This window comes from Amblyomma americanum, chromosome 9 (assembly GCF_052857255.1).
Source record: "Amblyomma americanum isolate KBUSLIRL-KWMA chromosome 9, ASM5285725v1, whole genome shotgun sequence".
In the NCBI taxonomy this organism is placed as follows: Eukaryota; Metazoa; Arthropoda; class Arachnida; order Ixodida; family Ixodidae; genus Amblyomma; species Amblyomma americanum.
In genome coordinates, this window is record NC_135505.1 from 73,793,872 (window position 1) to 73,817,127 (window position 23,256).

The window sequence follows — 23,256 nt, forward strand, 5'->3', positions numbered from 1 at the left end:
GGCGGCAGATTTGAAAAACGAACACACTGCAAATATTCGCGGCAATATTATCCACTAGCTCGACCTGTCGGACGCCTGTTGCGAACATTGTATAACTGAATGAAAGTATTTTCATCTGTAACACCTAAAATTCTGAGAGAAGAATGATATCCACAGGGTGCACGAAACATTCAAATTGCAGACCCTAATTTTTAATGCTAAACGACAAGAAACGCTTGACAGCAGCCGCGTAACTGAAGGTGGCTTTGCAGACTTTTTTATGCGAAGCATACTAGCCGTACAAACGAGCTCTTCCTTGCTGCGCCGCGCGCGGACGCGTAGCTACCACTTGACCTACATCGGCGCACCACGTGATATGACGACACAACAGCTGTGAAAGCTGGGGCTGAACTCGTGCGCTCGCTTGCTGACGCGCAGCCTCCGCAGGCGGCCTAACTCCCGCTCCCACCGCTAGGAGATACTGACGTCGCGCAATTGTATAAAAGGCGACGCACTCGTTGAGTCGGTTGAGCAGCGAGATGTCGGCCAGGGAGAGGGCGGCTCGCCAGGCCGCAAAGCGCAAGTTACAAAGAGCCACGGAAACGGGAGAAGTACGGCTTGCCAAGCGACGTATGCTTCGCATCCTAGGCTTAGCCATAAGCCAAGCCAGGCCATCTTTTTTACTTGCAGAAAAAAAATAGTTCCCATACCTAAGTTCATGCAGACGTAACCATGTACGATTGGTGGTTGACTCAGTACACGCCGCGGTGGTTCAGTGCTTAGGGCACTTGGCTACTGATCCGGAGTTCCTGGGTTCGAACCAGACCTCGGCGGCAGCGTTTCGATGGAGGCGAAACGATTAGGTGCCCGTGTGCTGTGCGTTGTCAGTGCACGTTAAAGATGCTCAGGTGGTCGAAATTATTCCGGAACCCTCCACTATGGCACCTTTTATGCGAAGCATATTAACGTAGGTTTCGGGCCTTCGCGCGACGCCCGGCGGTGGCCACCATTGACCGTGAAGTGGGGTAACGTGACATGACGTCACGTGATGACGTCACACAGGCTGCAGATGGGGCCTCATATCGCGCCGTCCGTCGACTCCCGGCGGTGGCCACCATTGACCTTCAAGTAGGTCACGTGACATGACGTCACGTGATGACGTCACACCGGCTGCAGATGGGGCCTCATATCGCGCCGTCGGTCGCCTCCCGGCGGTGGCCACCATTGACCCTGAAGTGAGATCACATGATGTGACGTCACGTGATGACGTCACACCGGCTGCAGATGGGGCCTCATATCGCGCCGTCGCACGTCGCCCGGCGGAGGCCTCCACGCTTCGGTTCGCGCCGTCGAGCGCGACGCGGCGGCGGCGCCACCATCGCTGCATCACGTGATAAGTGACGTCACGCCAGGGATGAAGCGGCGCGCGCCCGCCGTCGCGTCAGTCTCTGTGCCCGCAACCGCGCCAGCGTCTTTGCGCCGGGCGTGTATGCGGTCAAGATGCCTCCAAACGCTAAGGACGCTGCTTAACATGCTTCGCATCCACTGGGCTTAACCTTGATAAGCCTCCAATTTTTTTTCTTACTTTCTTCTTTCACACCCTCCTTTATTCCTTCACTTACGGCGCAGTTCAGGAGTCCGCCGATATGTGAGACAGATACTGTGGCTGTTTGTTTCCCCAAAAGCCAATTTTCAATTCTCATTTTTGAATCAGTAATTATGTTCGACAAATTTTCCCGGGCAGACCGAAAGCGGCGCAGTTCTTGCGGTTTTTAGCGCAGCAATAAAAGGTGTTAAGTGACGATGGGTACCAAAAAGAGTCTCAGATTTTCTACTTGTAGCTTCTAGATGCGCAAATGTTGCTTCTTTCGAAATCCGCCTTAACAAACGGCACTGCAGAGCTACAGCGCAAACCCGTTGCAATGTAGTGGTCGGGAACGAATTTTCCTGTCTGAAATTTTCTCTGAAGAAATTTTTTAGAACGTTCCTGACGGTTTGTCTCCGCTTGCGAGCTTAGTGAGAACGCCTCCTAATTAATATGCCTTGCTGATCGTTACGTTGCACGATGAGAAATCGGTCACAGGTAAGGAATAAATAGAAAATGCTTCTGGGGACTAATGCATTGGGCAGGCATGATTTTCTTTCAAAAACGCACTCCCTTTCTCCGCTCTCCCACGCTGCTTTTTGAACGCTTTCCTCCTTTCGCTGTCCTCCTTGCAGAAATACTCAGAGGGAGGCTAAACCCATCGGAACTACCACGAAACAAAATGTACGCCGCGCAGCGGGGCAGGTGGCGCATATGACCCGCCAGCGTAGTGCCCAAATAAAGTTACTAGAGGAGCCGGTGTGCCGATTCGAGTAGGTCTGTGCTTCCCCACTTTATGACAAGAAAATAGGCGCTGCGACCAGTGCCCTCTGGCTACGGCAGGTGCTGTCTTTTACTGTGCCGTTCACATCACAATATTTTAAATAATAAAATGTACGATATTTCTGGCTGAAATGAGGTTTATTACGATTAATTATAAAATAGATATAGTGCAACTTTTTAATGTTTGTTTCTTGATATGAATAAAAAATGGCGCATTTATAACACCCGCTATAGCGTCATAGCACTTGAGCTCGGAACATAGCACTGCAATTTCTACTTATTTTGATCTCTCATACCGTTGAATTTTACCGCAACTGTATCCTGCGCACATTAGGTTTGAGGAAAAGCTTCTGGTGAATCCGAAACATGTCAAATAACTGCAAAAGTAGGAAAACTTTAACTGAATACACTTGTTTCGCACCGAACGAAAATTCGGCTGTAAACACGGAAGTGAACGTTGAAGAACTTCGAAGTTTTTGACTCCACAGGACAGAGAACTGTTTCTGACAGAGGATCGTGCTCTTGATAGGTTGTTTGAGACAAAGCTTGAATCGTTTGCTTTCCGCTTATGCGTGTACGTCAAACTTCGGCGCAAGATTCGAGTATGGGGAAACCAACCCTCCGCCTTTTAAAGATATATGGTGCTTGACTACATGGCCACCAATATACAGACGGCTAATGAAATACCGGTCGTCAGAACGTTTAAATGTGTACAGTGCAGTCGTAGTCGATAAAACAGTACTCTCTGAGCACCTCACGTTAAGGTTCGACACTCAAACCTCTAGACGGCAGTTAATAAACAGGTTCAAGCGGGTAGTCCTATTTTTTAACAACCAATTTATTCTCCAATTTTCCCGGATTGAATCACACAGGAGAGCCTCAGGAGAGGTGAAAGGTAAGATGATCTGAAATAAAAAAGACGGCGTTTACACTCCGAATCGCCGGTATTTGCCCCATTTGCAAAACTACTGAAAAGTGCAAATTTTTTGCGGTCGCTCCGATTATGAACTACGAGGACGGCGAGAACGACGTTAAGCAGGACGTAACGTTAGGTGTTGAGTAATTGCTGACTGGAGAAAGGAAGAGGTGAAGGCCTCGACGCTATGGTGAAAGAGAGGATGGTCGGGTGAGCGCTTGCCCGTCAGCTCCCGGGTCACAGGTCACCCGGAGCCGGCGGCAGAGGCCTATGAACGCACTAACGGGATGGGGAGAGGGCTCTGTTCTTATATGCAGGCGGCTTGGCGGGTCGATGGCCGGCGTCGTCATTTCATCCTGTCTACTGATGGAGGCGAGGTACGGGGTTGTGGGGAACGTCGACGTCATATCAAGGGCGGAAAGTCGAGGTCAGGTCAGGCGGTGCTGATCAGAAATACGACGGAAGCAGCACGCTGGAGTTCTGGGACCATGATGGCGTTGATATCCCGCACCTCCACAGAATGTCACATAACAGCAAGACAACAATCACAGAACATTATGGAGCATGATTGTTTGTTATAAAGGCTTCAGGCCTTTCGCGAGCTCGCGTGCCCACGCCACTGCCCGCTTTGTGTTCGTCTAGTACTTGGCAATATAGCCAGTACTTAACATAGTATTCCTTTTTTGCGTAGTGCATTAATTTATAGCTATTCTCCGTTTTAAATAATGTATTTACTCTGCAACTGGTCGATACGTTTTATAAATTCACGAAATTCACAAAGTGTGAAGAGGAATAAAAATTGAGTCTAATCCTCACCGGAGAAGAGATCCTTCGTGTTTTCCACTATCGGGCGTACTTTTTGTAAAATTGAACTGGCGTATGGTGCCTTACTTTTTTTTATACCTGCGCGTATAAGTGAAACGCTTGCTTAAAGCATGGTGCTTCAGCAACCCGTGCTGTTGTTCCTATTAGGCTTTCATTATCTTTGATGAACAGCCCAAAATAACAACGAGGAAGAAGCCCTAACTTCTACGCGGCCAATCAACTTCTCCTTTGTCCTGTTGCCCGGGTTCATCAAAGGTTAAAGGATGGTGCCGAGATCCCTTGCCAACATTCGGGAGGTGCTTGTCGCCGTAGAGCGGGGCACCTGCAACAAGTTTTGGTATCAAAAAGAGGCCCCCAAAGTGTATTTCTGAGCAGCGGTGAGGAGGTCCGGCTCAGGTGTTTTTGTTGAAGCGTAGCTTTGTTGAAAAATTAGAACGTAGCTACACATTTGCGCTGAAATTGCGGTAGAACTTCGTAGAAGTGAATTCTCAAAGGCGGCCAGCATTCACAGGTGCCCACAAAGTTTTCACAACTCCCAAACCACGAGAAACGTCAGTTTAATTACTGACTAGAAGCGTAACCAGTCACTGAAGGCTGCATGGAGTAGGTCACGTTATGTACCACAAAGCACACAATTCAGTTCATGGCTGCATGCTTATGCTGCCCAGTAATTAATGTTTTGTTTTAATTTTCGTGTTCCTAAAACTTTTGTGGGCACCATTACAGTTGTCATCAATAGCAACACTGTCGTCGCTTTCTACCAGAAATTCGAGACAGCGGCCAGTGAGCCCCATTAAGCCTAGCGGCCTATAACCCCTAAATCGTAGCCATAAGTCCATTCTCTTCCTTTTTTACATCATGGATGATGCCCACGCACTTTTTATTTATTTAAAGCTATGCGCGCCGTGGTGAAAGCGAAGGCCACTAGAACCGTCGTTTCGAAAATCTTACCACTGATCTGACATTAGCACTCGGTTCACGCCTCTCGCTTATTAGCCCAACCTCCGGCTTGAGGAGCCCAAATTTGAAGAAAATATAATCAGGCCCCAATGTACACCAGGGTCAGTGAAGAAATGTATTGCGTGCTCAAATTGATATCTTTTATTTCGATTTTAGAGTACGTCTTGCTCATCTGCGCTCTGCGTGATTACCTTAAAGTGCGTTATATGCCTTTTATTGCAAACGATTTAAGACACATCACAAGAATCAATCATACGAAATGCTCCAAGTCATAAGCAATCATAGCGCACTCCCGTTTTTTAACAGTCAGCAGGACAAAATGTTTACAGCAGGCTTTCTTGAGCCGTCAAGCCTTCTGTTTAGTTGTCAGTTGTTTGAGAGCACGTCGCGATCTATAAGTAAGGCTTGATTTTCATCTCCTCAGTTTTCGATGCAGAAGCTTTGCGCATAGAGACGGTACCAAGAACCCTCATTGATTTACTTCGACACAAATTTTATCGCCTGAGATACATTATGACATTGCCTGGCTGGGCACTAGGCGTCTCAGTACCAAACCAATTTGCTTTCGTTCAATGGGCGTCGACAGCTAGGTAAGTCGGAGAACTTTGTTTCTATGGGAGCGCTAAAAGAAAGTTGTTTGTTACTCAGCTCCTGGGCTTCGCCAGAAGTGAAGCCACGTTTCAGCCCAGTCAGGTGTAATACTAAAAGCACTAAGCACAATAAAAACATGGTGCAGAAGCAATGCTTCCGCTTTCTAAGACAGACGACTCAGTTGTTTCTCTTCCAAGGTGCGGAGATATTGACTGGCAAGGTTTCGATGCCTCTAACAGTAAATATTCCTGCCTGGAATATTTTCCTGTTGCTTCTGTTCTTTAGCATTTTATACGAGGTAAGACATTGCGTGCTAAATATTTTTCACTCGCATCTAAAAGTTCAAGTTTTTATCTGGAAGTTTTTATAATGAAGTTTTTTTTATTTCATACTTTTCCTGAATAACGGCACACGCTGAACTGCCTGCTGGTAGTCGCTTTGCTTGCATTTGCTCCTTCTATGCTGCAGCACTGATAAGAACAGTGCGCTCAGAAACTACAGTGCCGCATTGATGAACAATTGATTTCAGCGAAGTACGCATCAGGAGCGTACAGAAAAGAGACAGGTGACGAATAAGAAGAATAAAAATTCTGCTTCAATGTTCAAATTGCCTGAAAATTTTACATCCTGATATCCATAGACAATGCGCTGGCTTTCCAAGTTTATTTAGAAAGAGAAATGTAATTTCGCAAAATTAAAAACTCAGGAATTTCGAAGACATCCTGGAAATTTAATAAAAACGTTTTCTTGACAATAGGCGATTTAAATCTTTTCCGTACTATTACGCTAATATAATATTAACCTCAACATTTAGATCAGATAAATATTTTTGACCGAGGCATTTTGTATCATTGTCAATTCTAGATGATGGCCTTCAGTTGCGATCTTTAGAGCTTCAAGTGTAACGTTAGTCTACCTTCCTCAACTTATTCTCAAAATATTTTCACAATGCAATTTTTAGTTAATGTGAATACGAGTAGCAATTTATATACTCATTTGACCTCCGTGCGAGGCTTTTGCTCCATATACACAAATTCCTAAATATTTGAGAGCCTAATATAGTTTAGTTTCCGTGACTTGTAAAAACAACTACATGTTCATAAGTTTTCTATGTTTCATTTCAGGCATGTTCCGACCAAATAAACTACTCAGGTAAGCTTTGAAATATGATTTAGATATATTTGTTGATACTCTGCAGTTGCTGAAATCCTTGCTACAGTTATAGGTCAATTCTTTGAAACTAAATAAATCTATCTGCTTTGCACACTGATTATAAAATTAAAATTGAAAATAGTTTTTAGGGAAAGGAAATGGCGCGGTATCTCTCACATATCGGCGGACACCTCAACCGCACCCTAAGGTAAGGAATAAAGGAGGGAGTGAAAGAAAAAATTAAGAAAAAGGTGCCCAGCCGCGGTCGCTCAGTGGTTAGCGCGCTAGAGTACTGATTTGGAGTTCCCGGGTTCGAACCCGACCGCGGCGGCTGCTTTCGATGAAGGCGAGAGGATCTAAAACCGATAAAGCTTTTTCTCGGGACCAGAATATCTATGCCTTCTTTCCTTGCTCTTGCACATGCGCCAGTGTAAGGGCTGAAGACATAATTTAGGAGTGCGCGCATTGTTCGGGCCACACGCTAGCTAATACAAACCACTGCTATGGCTGCCTTCATATTATTACACAAAAACATTTTAGAAGGTGAAATATTGTTCAAATTTTGAATGCCCTATTACAAAGCAACGAAGAAGCCAATGAAGAATAAAAAGCCTCTGCGGCATCTCATTAGAAGTATATTAATATACCCAGAAAAGGCTTTAGAGTAATTCTTCAAAAGACATAATACACTTTGTCTCATGATATGAGAAAGGTGTGATCGCGAACCTTCGAAATTATGTGGTAGCTAGAGCAGGAATCTAGAACTCTGGAGGCATTCACGTGCGGTGGGAGAGTACTACTACTGCGTTTTTGGGTGAACAGGTTTGTGCATACCTATAAAGAAGTATATCTATGATGTCTCTAGCTCAAGCCTTTGTTTTTCGTTAGAAGTGGTTATACGTGTAGTTATTGATTTATTAGTTAAGTATGAGGTGCTAAGCAATCAGCAACACGCTTAGATTAGAATATTTGGATTAAGCTCGCTGGTTTACGGCGAACATTTTCTCAGTCTTCACAGATCTTATATGTTTTCTTTTCGAATGAGAATGAAAGCTTTTAATACGGTGAATCAGGCATAGTATGCAACAAGCTTTCTTACTATGGATTTGTCAGGCGACTGTTTTAAATATACAAAATTACCTATTATGCTCACAGATTGAAATTTTTCCTCCTGTTCATAGTAATATACAGTTGTAATGAGGAGTCACATAAGAATGAAATATTAACTACTTAACTTATTCCACTGAATGACTTTTTCAACGTATGCTGATCCTTATTTTGAAACTTATGAGAGACGTAGGTACGTTTCACGATGCTCGAATGCTCAGCCTGGCTGGCAATATAGAGCTCATATGGATCAAAGCATAGATGAATATACAACCTGAAATAAATAATAAACTTTCACTCTTAGTAGGATGACACGGTTGTACTGCAAAATTCATGGCTGTCAATATCTCAAGTTAGCTCTGTTTTAAATTTTCTTAATTGGCAATGTCGGCTGAAGTATCGAAAGTCCAAAATACACATTAGAAAAGTTCTTGAATGGCTTTCCCGCATTACAAAATATTACTATGCAGTCACTGCGCATGCCATCTTCGCAGAAATCTATGTAACTTCTGCGTCATGCAAAGACGATCGAAATCATCCAAACAAGAACAGACACACCTGAGGTAGACTGACATCTACTCCATTTATGGGAAGTGCAAAAAGGTGTAGAAAAATGGTGGAAAAAACAAAGATGAAATAGAAAAATACAATTAAAAATAGTGTAGGTTCTGGAAGAAGCCCTGCAGTGCGCTATAAAACTCAGCAAGCAAAACTAGATGGGGTTTTGTGACTCGCTGAAATGTACATGGTACATGAAAGGTACATACACCCATCCACAGTAAAATCGGGCTCAAACAGAACACTACAGTCTTAGGTTAGCCCATTAATACCCGGGCACGAATGCAGATTTAATAAATGCCATGCACAAAGATACATTGGGTACTCGTCCCCGGCTTGCCAAGCTCCATATGACTGCCAGCCAATCTACACCCTCGATTCCGCCATAGCACCGGCAGAGGTGTACGCAGCAGCCCGTACGTCCCCAAGAAACACTACCCCGGGAGGTGTCATGGTTACAAAGGGTATAACCAGTAACCTGAACACCGACTACCCGACGAACCTAATCTAGTACATCAAAGAAAAACGGTGGGAGAAGAGCCAGCTGCCTTTAGATTCGAAACACGTGGACATTATCACTATGCCTAAGCCAGGAAAGCCTCCGGCTATAGAGAATCTCCGTCTAATCTTCCTCACTTCTTGCCTGCTATAGATCTATGGACGAGTAATCCACCTGTGCCTTCAAAATTATATAAATGAAAACAACCTATTTCTTTCCTGCATGATGGGCAGAAGAAATCATAAATAACAACCCTAAACACGGCGAAAACCTCTTATTTGCACTAGGCAAGAAAGGAGCACTCGAGAATATTGGCCACAGCACCATATTACGAGAATGAAAATATCAACTGCGGGGAAAAAATCTTCAACTACGTGATGGTCTTCGTCTCGGATCGCACAGCCACATAGGAATTGGAGAGATCCGGTCACCCACGGTACCCATGCCCAACAAAGGCACGCCGCAGGGCTTTGTAGTCTCTCCAATGCTGTTTAACATAGGAATGCTCAACTTAGCGAAAAAGCTCTTAACCCGCGAAGATATCGGCTTCAACTTCTTCACGGACGACATCACCATATGAGCTACAAAGTGATGCTTGGTGCAGAAGGAAGAAGGAAGAAAATGGTTGAAGAATTTGCTGAAAAGAGCGGTCTTTATTGGTCCCCGGAGAAGTTTGAACTTATCAGATTACACAGGAAACATACAAGTCCCCGGGAGAGATTGAACTCTACCTAGGGAAGCAAAAAATTCAGGAAAAAGAGAAGATCAGAGTTTTGGGCCTGTGCCTAGAAAGCAATCTGAGAGCAGATCTTACAATCAAAACTCTGAAGGCCACAGTCAAAAAAATACTAAGAATGATTAGAAGAGTAACCATGCATAGAAAAGGGATGAGAGAGGAAGACACCCTCCGCCTATTCTAAGCCCTAGTCGCCAGCAGGATTACATATTATGAGCTCCCATATTAAAAGATTAGAAACGTTGATAGAAGGGCCATTGATATCATCATAAATCAATTCAATAAAACTGACTTAACATCCCACCAACGACATCAACAGAACGTGTTTTGGCAGTCAGAGTACTCAGTGTACTGAGGGTACTCCGATTAACATCCTCGAGGAGCTCAGGGAGGCGGATCTGGAAGTTCAGGAAGTACCTAATCACAGCAAAAGCGGGCAGGGATATTTTAACTAGACTGGGGCTATGGCAGGCACTACGAACTAATAAGAAAAAGTCCCATATTCCGACACCTGCAAGAGAGAAGATCTATGTAAATCCGATACCAAGACGCAAGCACCACGAGCGGCAGAAGGGTAGAAGGAGAGCCAGAGTGAAAGCGCTGGGAAAAAAACTCAAATGACCCGGTAGCAACATAAGTGGACATCGGAGCCTTAGTCGAGCCAGACAGGTTCGGAATTGCTGTGCTCGGCAACGACTAGAGGCCAATCATTAGGGCTTCAATCATGCGAAGGACCCTGCGGAAGCTGAATCATTGCCCACAGCCATCACCATCAGGATTCAAGACCGACAAGGCGAGTCATCGCATGTCGTGACGGATTCCCAACAAGCCCGCAGAGACTACCTTGCTGGAAACATCACGGATGGACTAGCCCATAATCAAATACACTCTCACAGTCACAGAGAAAAACTTGTCCACCTCTCACAAACCGAGCGGATCCCCAACTGTACTCCTACCTTTTCCTCGGACCGGATTGTGACAGGCTTGAACCCCTTAGGTAAGAAACACGAAATTTCTCACCGTGAGACAACAAATGTCCTCCTCACATGCCATTAACTGGAGGAGAATACAAACACATATCCAAGTCTTCATATTTTACACAATACGAGAAACACATAAAGCAAAAGTTAATGTACTTGGTGCGGAGCAAGCCCCACGCTCTACCATACATCTTGGGAATGCCAGGAAAAACCGGTTAAAAACTAGTGCCACAGACGACACTTGAGCATTGGTAGGACGACCTGGCCAGCGAAAAAACTGGACCAGCAAGCCTAGATAATCTAACTACTCCGCAAATAAGCTGCCGCCAGTGCAGCCCTTGACTCGGAGCCCCGTCTCGTCGGCTCCTGCGAATTAATCAGCTAAATAAAAGTTATCTCTCTCTATGCATCATCAAATACACGCGTTGTGCCCGTATTTGGTGCATAGCAATTGTGAGGGATACAATTGTATATATATGAAATGCAGAAAAGCGTGCTTAACGAGCTCTTATATGCGTATTTCCACGGTCGATATTACAAACAACTTTGCTGATCAATTAAACACGGCACAACTTCGAATTTGACAATCATAGGCTTCCAATTCTAACCTTGCCTCTCAGCTAAAAAATAGAAGTATTCTTATTTCATGACTATCAGTCATCTGATTATTCATGGTACAATCAGGCTCTAGAGATTGTGCAGACGTGTCTCTCGCAGTGTTTAAAATAAAACCCTGTAATGGTTAGAAAAATCACCATTAATACAGCAATAACTTCAGTTGTGTGGTAGTGAATACTTAATGTTGTAACCATGCTGACAATACGTTGCTGGCATCAACAGAAATGAAAAAATTTGATTCCCATCCAAATCTTCAATCAACTTCACCACGGCTTTTTGACTGGATATAATCAAATAGAATTGAAATGACTGCTTCAAAAACTGAGTTTAATTACTTCGGAAACCCCCACAAGACTTTACCCACTGTCTTAAGCATCTATCTGCATGTAAATCAGGTGTCTGACTCATAGAGATTCGTCCTTTGGGTCAAAATATCTTGGCATTCATAGTGATTATGATTTGTCTTGGAACACTCTCACGAGAATATTTAGCAGAAGACCCTCCACGGTGCAGAAAGATTTTTACCCTTACCAGGTGGCAAGATGGTTTCAGTGCCCTCTGATATAGAGTGTGTCGAATTTAAGTCTTGTACCACATGAATAAGCAGAATTGTTTTATCAAATTCAAAGCAGCAAAAATTATGTTATTTGCCACAGGAGGTGTTAGCTTTCAAATTTCTTTTAAAATGTCGAGTTTAAGTTCATTTGACACTTGATCTAAAAAAGCCGATCCGCGAAAAAACTTCCCGAGCAGTGAATTCAAAGTCACAACTGCAAGGCCCCTTTTTGTATCTGAAGCAGATCACTCGTTACTCTCGCACGCTGGTGTGCACATACTTTGCATTAATTGATGCGAGATTGTGCTGCATTCCGTTTATATTTAATGAATATCCTGATATAGGGTCAGTTGCTGTAATCTGAGAGAGGTGCGTTTTGCTGTCAGATGTAAAAAAAATTTCTTAAAGTTTAATTCGTTTTTTAGTTAAGTGATGCTTGCCTTATGCCAACAAGTATCGCAACGCATCGAGTATCCCAACGCAACAAGTATCACAACGCATGCCATTCATTTTGAAGCTTGAAGGCTCAAGTTCATTCATTGATAACAGGTTACAAACGCGCAATAAAGCAGGAGCTAATTGCGTAGCCTGACGGCGGCTCCTGATCTATCGGGCAGTAACGACAGACAAGGTGCAATTTAAAACAAAACTGGCAAACATATACCATACATCTTCTACAGACAGCAAACGTGAACCGAAAATAAAACTGTAAAAGAAACACTAACACGCATATAAAATACATCAAATATACGTAGCACATGTTTAAACAGAAAGTTAAATTGTTGTATTTTAACAAAGCAAATAAGGAGAAATTATAAATTGAGTCATTTATTATTTCACTCTCAAGCAGGAATCTTCTTAGTGACATCATTGAAATACATGCCCTGAAATCAATCCTGTTTCCTAGGTTATTTAAAAATAAGGAGACTTGGTGGTTTAAGTGTTGCGTGCCATAGATTGTACGTATGCATACAAACTATGGCACGCAACAGTTGTGCGTATGCGTATGCGTTGAGAATCGTCGCCCTACAAGCCCGCCTGTGGACCTCTAGCGTCCTCTAATGATAGCTGTGTGTTCATTTAATAAATAACGCAATTGTTTTTCCTACTACTAACAGCTGCACAACAGTTACTGTTATTATCTAATTACACTTGCTTAATGCGGACTGGTCTGCACAATTATACTTATCACCTGACGACAATCTGAGCAGAAGGCCACCCGTCTTTGGTCACGACAGCATAGACTTTGGATTACCTAATTTTGATTTTCTTTCGTGAGTAATCACGCAGTATCTCGCAGATAACTGCAATGTGCTGAAGTTCTGGAAATTAGGTTCGGCTAAAAACCGCTGCAGGTAAAAAAGAGAAGCAAACAAATAGAAGCCAGATTTCCCCTCATGACCGCCGATGACTGTAGTTCGGAATAAATGATTATACCGGTGGTTATACGGTTTGCAAGCAGATCAGTGGCCAGATTAAGAAATTCTAGATGCGGTGCTTCAGGAAGCAAAGGTGAGCTCACATCTAGTTATCTGATGCGATGATTGATGCTATTACTAAAAGGTTGCTTTTTTCCGGCAGCGCGACAAGCTTTTCCGAAAACCTCTGACATTCACAGAGATTACACAATTGCCATGTTTAGGTTAGTTGCTCTGCATCGTTCTCAGAAGCGCTAGTATTTTCAAAAACAGTTTAAAGAATGTCCTTTATTCAGTTTTCTAACGTGGGCATTAGTTAAACATCCTTGCGAAAAACCAGCAGGACACGTACCTTTACTTATCAGCTTTTAGAACGACCCTGAATTTCTTGGAAATGCATTTGGCAAGCACTTTGGTCGAGCGGAAGATAAGACGCTGTCAACATCAACAAACTGATGCATTTTGAAACGGACTGAGCAAAACTGTACCTTCCTTCAAGCTTGCCGAAAAGATCTACCACGTAATATTTTCAGCTTTTTGTGTAGAAAACTGCCCAGAACAGGCAGAATATATGTGTCTCTGGTACAAAGGCATTTTGAAACCTCAGTAGAGGTAGTGCTCTTTATTATCAATAGAATACGAGCTTCCAGTAAAATGGCAATTCTCTCCCAACTGTTTCAAATGAATCGAAAATGGTTATTCAGGATATGCCATTTTCTGCGTTGCTTGTTACGGTACAAATATTTGAAAAACCTTTTTTATAGTATTTGGCATGTATATTAAAAATTTTTATTTGTTTCGGGGTGTCAGATCGTTTTTCTTGAAAAATGGGCCTAATAATATTTTCAAAGATTTGCAAATTATATTTTAAGTTCCTTAGAAGAAACCCTGCGTAGCGATTGCTTATTTCAATACTGGTCGAATGATTAACTATAGAAACTTGATATGCTCAATTTTTTAGAGAAATTTGCTTATGAAATAACCGCCGTGGTGGCCAAAATTTGTGGATATACGCCAACAAGTACAAATAGGTAATACATTCTTCAAAAATGCAGGTTTTACGCAGCGTGTGATACTTTCCTTTGTTCTAAACTTTTATATTCACGACTTTCCTGCAACTACCAAAAAATACGTGGTCTTTCGATAAGTTGATAACATCTTGTACATATGTATGTATGCTATAAGACTTAAGTAAAGGAATTTCAAGCCAATGCACGTTCAGCAATGGAATGGATCGGCAATAAACACTTTAATGAAACAAACATATAACTAAAATTATATACTTCAGAAATCTCCTAAAGAGTGTAGTAACCCTTTCTGAGACAATATAACTCGACGTTCCCCAACCTAGAGGGCATTTAAGAGGCAGTAGGACGTACAAGTCTCACTTATGGTGTGCTCCCACCTATCTTAGTTTTCGATACTTTCTTAAATTTTCTCAGCTGCGTCTGCTAGATGAGGTAGCGCGTCGAGACTACTAAATTTCTTTCTACATTTTGGGCGTGTTGCAAGTTTGTGGCTATATTTGATCTCGCAAAAATGCGAAATCAAAATGCTCAGTGAGCATTTCCTTTTTCTGCATAGAGAGCAAGATCTCTAAATCACAATATGCACTTGTCCCCAGCATTCGAGATATGTAAGCTTTTGAGAAAGCACTTTTTTACGATGCTGAACATTGTTCGGCACTAATGACTTAATATTTAGTGGTAATTATGAAACAAGCTAAGTAGAGTCTCTCTTTGGAAGTGGAATCATCAGAAGATAAACATTCATAACCACCAGCAGCAAGAAGACCTTCCGAATGAAGACAGAGGGTGAAACATATACTAAAAATAGCTGTCGTTTTCGGTAGACTTACACTCATCGGCTAAGAACACAACCCTGTGACAATCGAAAAAAGACGTAGACGCCCTTGATGTTCCACGACGAGAGAAGTGCGAACAAGTTCAGAAACGAGCCAACAAGTTTTGAATTCGTTATTCGGATTTGGGCTTCCTTAAATAACAGAGAACAATATGTACAATCAGATGAAGAACGCTCATGGATTTTACCAATATCATCTGGTGTTCGTTAATCGGACTTAGGCTTCCTTACATAACAGAGAACAATATGTACAATAAGATGAAGAACGCTCATGGACTTTACCAATATCATCTGGTGTTCCGCAAGGGTCCGTTCTGGGTCCTATATTGTTTTTATTATATATTAATGATATTGCGAAAGACGTATGCCCTCTCGTCGAAGCGCGCTTGTTTCCTGATGATATTGTGTTATTTTGTCGCATAAAATGCCTGCAAGACCAGGTTCTCTTGACTGACTCTTTGAAGCTTGTGTATGATTGGTGTGTAAAGTGGGACATGAAAGCTGATTACGAAAAGTCAACTTCATTGATTTTGTCGAACAAAAAGCAGCCAATAACATTCTTGTACGTAATTAATGACAGAACACTAAAGCGTTCTAATAAATAAAAATAATCAGGTATCACATTTAGTCATGACTTAATTTGGAGTGATCATGTAAAAAACATTTGTGGAGCAGCTCAACGAAAACTCGGATTTATAAGGCGAAAGCTAAAAGATGCACCCGTCAGATGTTAAACTACAAGCCTATAAATCAATAGTAAGATCAACTCTGGAATACGTAGGTATAATTTGGGATCCGAATCAGCAATATCTTGTAGATAACGTTGAACGTGTTCAAAGATCGGCAGTAAGGGTCATATTTTCGTCTTAACAAAGAACGCAGTCTGTATCAGAAATTCTTTTACGAGCGCAGTTACCAAGATTGGCTATTCGCAGAAAAATTGCTAGGCTAAAGTTTCTTTATCAGCTTTATAACAGTATGTTCAATCTGAATTCCAGCTTGTACTTGCGGCCACCCGGAAGATTGTCATCGTGTACTAACCATCTTTTTGCAGTTATGCCATTCATGCCGAGGGTTGATGTGTATAAGTTTTCATTTCTTCCTAAAACAAGTACAGAATGAAATAACCTTGACCGAGGCGTATTCGACAAAACATATTCACTTGAAACCTTTGTAAAACAGCTGGGACTGTGTTGTATTGACTGATTATCCCACTCCCATTGTGTAACAACCCGCAAGGACGAACAATATTTGAAAATAAATAAATAGAATGAAGTGGTCAAAAGAAACTAACTCTGTGAGGAAGCCAGTTTGGGTCAATGGGACAAATGCGTGTCAGTTTGTTTACCCCTATTCAGTGCCACTGGGACATAAATGTCCTACATTTTTCCACTTTACCCTTTGTACTACAATTCTGAAATTTGTTGTTAACGGTTCCTGTGTGCCTCATCTGCATGTGTAATCCAAAAATTTTTATCAGTTTTGCAAAAAAAAAATATATGTTGTCCCACAAAGTGTTAAACGTTAAACCACTATTCATTCACGAGTACGTTTTTTCTTGTGTCAGTGAAGTACAAATGAATATCTAGATATCTGGATACGTTTGCTGCCAGAATTCACAAAATAATTGATAAGTACATTCCAACCCGCACCATCATTTCTAACCCGCAAGCTCCATTGTACACAGCCCATATCCAACGCCTATCAAGCAGGAAGAAGGTCGATATCGCACCGCTAAACTGTCTACCAGTAACTCTCATTGGCATGCATATAAAGCAGCGGCTAATGCCTACATAACAGAATAAAACAAGGAAAAGAAATTTTTTTGTAACCATACCATCTATGCTATCGACGAAGATTAGAAAATTCTGGCGCATTATCAACCCACCAACTGACGAATCTATTGCTTTGGTAGACGAATCAGCGGATCCTATACCGAGCAATTCAGGTGTTTTCGTCCTTTACAAAATCTTTGTAAACATTTTATCCTGTACATCAAGCGTTAACCTTCCTGCCGCCCACCGGTATAATTATGTAGTAACACCTCCTACACACTTTCACTCGCCGGGAATTGCTATACTTATTGAAGACCTAAATTTCAGTCGTCACCTGGCTACGACTGCATTAATGTCAATTTTTTTAAATATCTTTGGCTCTACTTTTGTTATACTAACCAAGATTTTTCAGCAATCTCCTAAATCCTCAAAATTGCCCACACAATGGAAAATCGGGAAGGTGGTTCCATTCTTCAAATCAGGAATAAAAACGTCGCCTGAAAATTATCGACCCATGTCGCTGACCAGTACATGCTGCAAATTATTAGGACACGCAATTTTCACAAAGCTTGTTATTTTCTCGAGACTAATTCTTTCTTCACAGCCGCACTGCACGGTTTTCGAAAATCATATTCATGGGAAACTCAACTTGCCTGCTTTACTAACAAGCTGCACCTTAAATTAGGCAGCGCCGCAGAGGCGGACTGCATTTTCCTCAACTTTAGATTCTAAAGCTTTCTACAAGGTGTGTCAACGTTTATTACTTTTTAAGCTAAATCAACTGATCATTGATCATAACGTTTTGAAATGGATCGAATACTTTATTCGTAACCGATCACAATTTGTTTCCGCTAACAACTACGATTCACCTTTCAGTGACGTTTACTCGGGAATGCCTCAAGGATCAGTCATTGAAACGCTTCTGTTTCTTATTTACATCAATGATCTTCCTTCCAAATTAGCATCTAACATTCATTTCATTGCTGATGACTGCGTTGTTTTTCGCGAATTAACATCACACGAAGACGCTAACCTTCTTTAGACCGATCTTACCTATATTTCTAATTGGTGCAATGATTGGCTCATGGACCTAAATACAGAAAAATATAAAGTTATGCGAATGTCCCGACATGCTAACACACCTTCCAGGTACTACTTAAACACATCACCTTAGAATTGTCCGCTTCATATAAATACTTGGACATCCACATTTCTGCAGACATCTCCTGGTCGCACCACAACGAGTACATTATTAGCAACGCTAACCGCATGCTGGGCTACGTACGCCGAAACTTTACGAAAACCCCGTCTTATCTTAAAGAATTGATTTACAAAACTCTGATTTGTTAAAAACTGGAATATGCAGCTGCTGTAAGGATCGCCACTACGAAAAACTGATTACTTTGCTGGAGATGGTCCAAAAAAATGCCCGGCGCTTTATTTTATCTAACTTTAATCGCTGCGCAAGCGTATCCAGCATCAAATCTCACCTCCCTTTACAGCCTTTAGCATGCCGCAGAAAAACAATTCGTCTCAGTCTTTTTCTTAAATTGCACCATCCTTCCACTCTCTGGAACGCACTCATTGCTGCTCTCCACTATGTTTCAAGCCGCACTGATCATCGCCACAAGGTTGAAATTTCAACATTTCACACCTTATCAGCATTTCATTCCTTCTTGACTGGTGCTTCACCTGAATTGAGCCATCTTCCTGCTGAAATTATCGACTTCAATGAAAACCAGCATTTTCGCAACTCAATAGCTAACATTGTATAAATAGCAGAAATTTCTAGTAATACTTATTTCCTTGTCTATGCATTTTTGTACTCACTCCCATCTTAAATGGCTCCGGCACTGAGGGTTCGATAAATGAACTAAATGAAAAATAAACTATCTGGGTCCATTCTTTAGCAGAGATTAGACCCAGAATTATCTTTTGCCTATTTTAAGGCTTACAATAAAGTATGGGGAATTTTATTTGCTATAAATTGCTTGCCCCCATTTTAGGTTGAAAACAATATAGGGCATGCTGATGCGCCTCGCCGCGGTGGCTCAGTGGTTAGAGTGCTCGACTACTGATCCGGAGTTCCCGGGTTCTAACCCGACCGCGGCGGCTGCGTTTTTATGGAGGAAAAACGCTAAGGCGCCCGTGTGCTGTGCGATGTCAGTACACGTTTAAGATCCCCAGGTGGTCGAAATTATTGCGGAGCCCTCCACTACGGCACCTATTTTTCCTTTCTTCTTTCACTCCCTCCTTTATCTCTTCCCTTAAGGCCCGATTCAGGTGTTCAAAGATATATGAGACAGATACTGCGTCGTTTCCTTTCCCCAAAAACCAATTATTATTATTATTATTATGCTGATGCTTTTAATGTACAGCGATATCGAATTGCTGTTCCTGCACGCTTATCCGCTTGTTTCGAGGACAAACCAAATAAATACTACAGATATTTAAGCTACACTGCTTTTAACTTGTCTACAATCTTTGCTGACAATTTACTGAGGTTCGTTGGTTCTGCGTCTTTTGAATAACTTTTACAGCTAACAGTAACAATAGGACACTTTGCACTGGGGAAGTTAAAAAGAGATACGCAGGTCGAAGGCAGCACACCCAGGTACGGTCCAGCGAGGAGGTCTGCCTATGTGGCGAAAGCTTTGAATGCATTTTTGAATTGATTTTCACAGCAGGCATTACAAGTAAGATTTAAATGTTTGCAGTCATTTTCGAAGTTCTTGCTCTGCGCTGTATACATTCTGCAGAATTATAGATACTGGCTTTTTTCTTAGCCTAAGATAATATAAGACTTATGTTGGGTGTAAATACTGGCGACCTAATGTCCATTTTGTGTGCTTTATTATTCTTCATAATCTTGTGCTTAAGTTATTTTTGAACATTCAATGACTATTATTTCTTTGCGTTGTTGTTTTTGTTCTTTGCATTTTTCTTAATTTCTCTTGATCACGTTGATGTGAAATTTTTTTGATATTCTTATTTCGGGTTTTCTAATTTATCTTTTATTATGTTTATTCTGCTGGTTTTCTTTATGATGTTTCAGCCGATTTGCCAGGCCTAGACCCCCTCAAATTGTAATAAGCATTCTGGCAATAAAATTATTATTACTAAGTTTACTACTACTACTAGAAATACTACTGGTGCTAATAATAATAATACTGTATTGTACTTCCCGTCGGACAACACACTTATAGATATGATTCAAATGTATGAAACAGTTCATCTTCTAATGTCATAGCCACCTGCAAGACTTCTCTGCACATAATCAAGGCTTTGACTGGTGTCTATGAAATGGAATGCTTTCAGATTGTGGCAAGCTGAGAACCAATGCACGAATTCTTAATGGGAAGGATGTGAAAAGGGAAGAACAGCCGTGGATGGTGACGTCTTTACTTTTTTTTCTTGAGACCGGATAACTTTGTGTAGTTTCGCAATGCTGCCGCGGTAAACTTTGAGTTCCAAGCAACCAGGCACACAAAGACACCTTTGTAATTAGGTAACTTGTACATATTTGTTCCCCGTTGGTTCCCTAAAAATTAACACCGCTTTTTTGATGCAAATGAATTTTCCATACTAGAACTTCAATTTTTTATATTATGCGATATTACATTCCATCATCAATGTTAAATTGCCTTTGAGGATACTAGGTACTGCATGGTACACTTTGGCATCATTTCAACGAGCCGGAAGTCTTCAAAAATGGCAATTATTTTAATTCTGATTGTTGGACTTGGATCCTGCACATCCGAATTACATATTTGCGCTGTTGCATATGGTTAAATGAGGGAAGGCTCCAAAGCTAGAAGATAAGTTTACAGGGACACGAATAGATAATCGAACCTCTTTGAGTGATCGGTATGTTTCAACGAGTTTTTAGACATAAATTTCAAAAGATGGTTGCTATTTGCTCGGAGTTTTAGCTAAATAGTACTTGTGAGAGGCCAGAACAGGCTTTTACCAGTTTAAAACTTTGCAAGAACTGACTTTACCAGCTGGTTCTTTCCACTTGAGAATTATTATTCGAGAACATTGGAGAGGCATTTGGTGATATATTTACGCGCTCGACAAACAGAGTGTTTGGTTGTATCATGTATATTGTGATGTGCAAGGTCAGCGTGAAAAGGCGATTAAAATGTGGCCGATAAAGTGGCAGTCTGCTGTCAGCTGGCCTGGGTAGCAAGTTATATTGAGCGTACAAGGTTGGAAAAAACATTTAAGCTATATGATCCGGCTTTTAGCATTCCAAATAAACACATAATTATTAGCGATACAGTAGTGAAAGCCTCTACAATCAATGCGACCACATGGGTAAGTTAAAGTACGCTTACATTGCAAATCACGCGATTAATGTTGGTTTCGAATACATTGCCATTCTGTCCCGCCAATAGCGATTAGTTTCCACCATCTGCGAATCACAGTACAAAACACTGAGAATCACAGCGGCCGGCCATCTGCAGTATAGTTCGCGGCTTTCGCATTTACACTGACGTTCAAAAAGTGAGGTGGTGTTAATGTTTAGTGAATTTTCGCTTTGTTAATTAAAAAGGAAATAAACTATAACTAACTGCACTCTCTCACGCGTCTCTAGAGCGAGGGCATTAAACGAGAGATTACTATTTTTATTGCCGGCATCCCTCTGTGTACGTCCCTCAGTGTGGAGTAATTTCACTTCAAAGCTTGAGACGGAAAGCTTGGATAGCTGATGGATAACATAATCTACGTATAAAAAATTGTGGGACTTCGTAGCGATATTTAATGTCCAAAATGCGGGAGCACTTAGGTGCTCAGCACAGCCGCGTGCATGAAAATTTTATTGTTAATCCTTTGATTAAAATGTGCGCCTTTGGTCTTCACTGTTTTATGTCAACACAATCAGAAACAACCTTTCAGAGACACACCGACATACATTAAGCTCCCTGCAGAAAGACGCTGCGTGCCACATCGCCGCACATGTGCCATTTTTTACTGCAAACTACCGCTTTAAACAAGACTTCACCTCCATTTACACATCATGCAACCGTTTCCCTCCAAAACCAGTTCAAAACATATATTCCTGCCCTTGTTACATTATGCCACCTTTTCCTGCCAAAACTGGAAATCCACCCACTATGGCAACCGATGTTAGGTAGACAACTGCCGCATTTGTTAAAGGTAAAAGTACACCAAAATTTGAAGAGGTGGCCAAGTGCCAAAATTTTGTGCTGCGCGAAGCGAGAAATGTTTTGCAGGTGGGTCAGCTTTGAATTACTCTTGGTCTAATTGGCAAATATTGGGCGCGGGCCGACTGCGATCTTTTGCAGATGGGCGCAGTGACAAATTTTATGGGCGGGCGAAGTGCCAATTTCTTAGCGCGCAAATTGCAAAATATTTGGGGTCCTTCGGAATTTTGAATTTGAATGTACTCTCTGGAAGGTGCAAAATCTTGGGAGTTCTTAACCATTTAAAATGCTCTCAATGCTCTCTGGTTGTTTCTTGTGGGTTCACGTAACTCTGATGACGCCGTCATCCAATTCACCAATTAGCAAATTTCGTTATGAGAAACTGGGGGGGGGGGGGGGGGGGGTTCAATGCGAGATCCTAAATGCTTCGCATTAAAACACTAGCGCTTCAGAAGAAGACACGCATCTAGCTCTGGTCAAGTCTTAAGTCTCAGGCTTAGCGCACCATGCGTCTTCATTTTTTTTTAAAGATATTTTCTTGTGGGCACACTTCCGTTCCTGGTCGTTTTAGTGTTTTTATGGATTTCATGAGATCTCGCGGACAATTTTAATAATTTGTCATTCATTTCGCTCAGGTCATTTCTCTTCCATGGCCTTTCTGCAAACTAGAGTGCTATGCTCCTTCAGGTGGAAGTTGGCCGACAGTTTCTCTTTTTTCGTTCGTCTTGCATTTCTTGTTATGTTATCAGAAAAAAAATAGAAGTAAACTTTTCCTCATGAACCCACGAGAATATTCCCTTGCCTCAACAAAGACTCAGTCTTCGTATACTTCTACTTCCCAAGCGTATGCATTCATAGCATTAAGCCGAGCGCAGTGCCGATCGAGACCGGCAACTCTAGAAATGTTTCACAGGTCAGCCCTACATAACGTACGCAGATACTTCCCACCACCCCCTTCACCCGCGGCTACGCTTTCGGTCGTATTAGCACCGCAGCGCAACAGGCACAATGCCAGCAACATCCTCGACACTGCAACTGTTACCACCGCGGAAGAGGTTGTCATCGCGCCAGCTCTGACCGACCCCTCCCTCAAACTAGTCTTAAGCGGTTCACAACAAGCCATTCGTAACTTTGATGCAGGTGGTATTTACGACAGGCACACCCTATCCACCGATCTCTCCCAT

At 42.1% G+C, this 23,256-nt stretch overlaps 1 protein-coding gene across 1 annotated transcript in view; it reads left to right on the forward strand.

Moving 5' to 3' along the window:
• The first annotated feature begins 6,762 nt into the window (after positions 1 to 6,762).
• Positions 6,763 to 23,256, forward strand: part of LOC144104478 (venom peptide isomerase heavy chain-like) — a 37,629-nt gene continuing 21,135 nt past the window's right edge. Inside the window, exons 1-2 of the mRNA XM_077637519.1 lie at positions 6,763 to 6,791; positions 20,220 to 20,293. Of these exons, the coding sequence (XP_077493645.1) occupies positions 20,291 to 20,293 (3 nt within the window). The 5' untranslated portion in view covers positions 6,763 to 6,791; positions 20,220 to 20,290. The remainder of the gene's footprint in view (positions 6,792 to 20,219; positions 20,294 to 23,256) is intronic.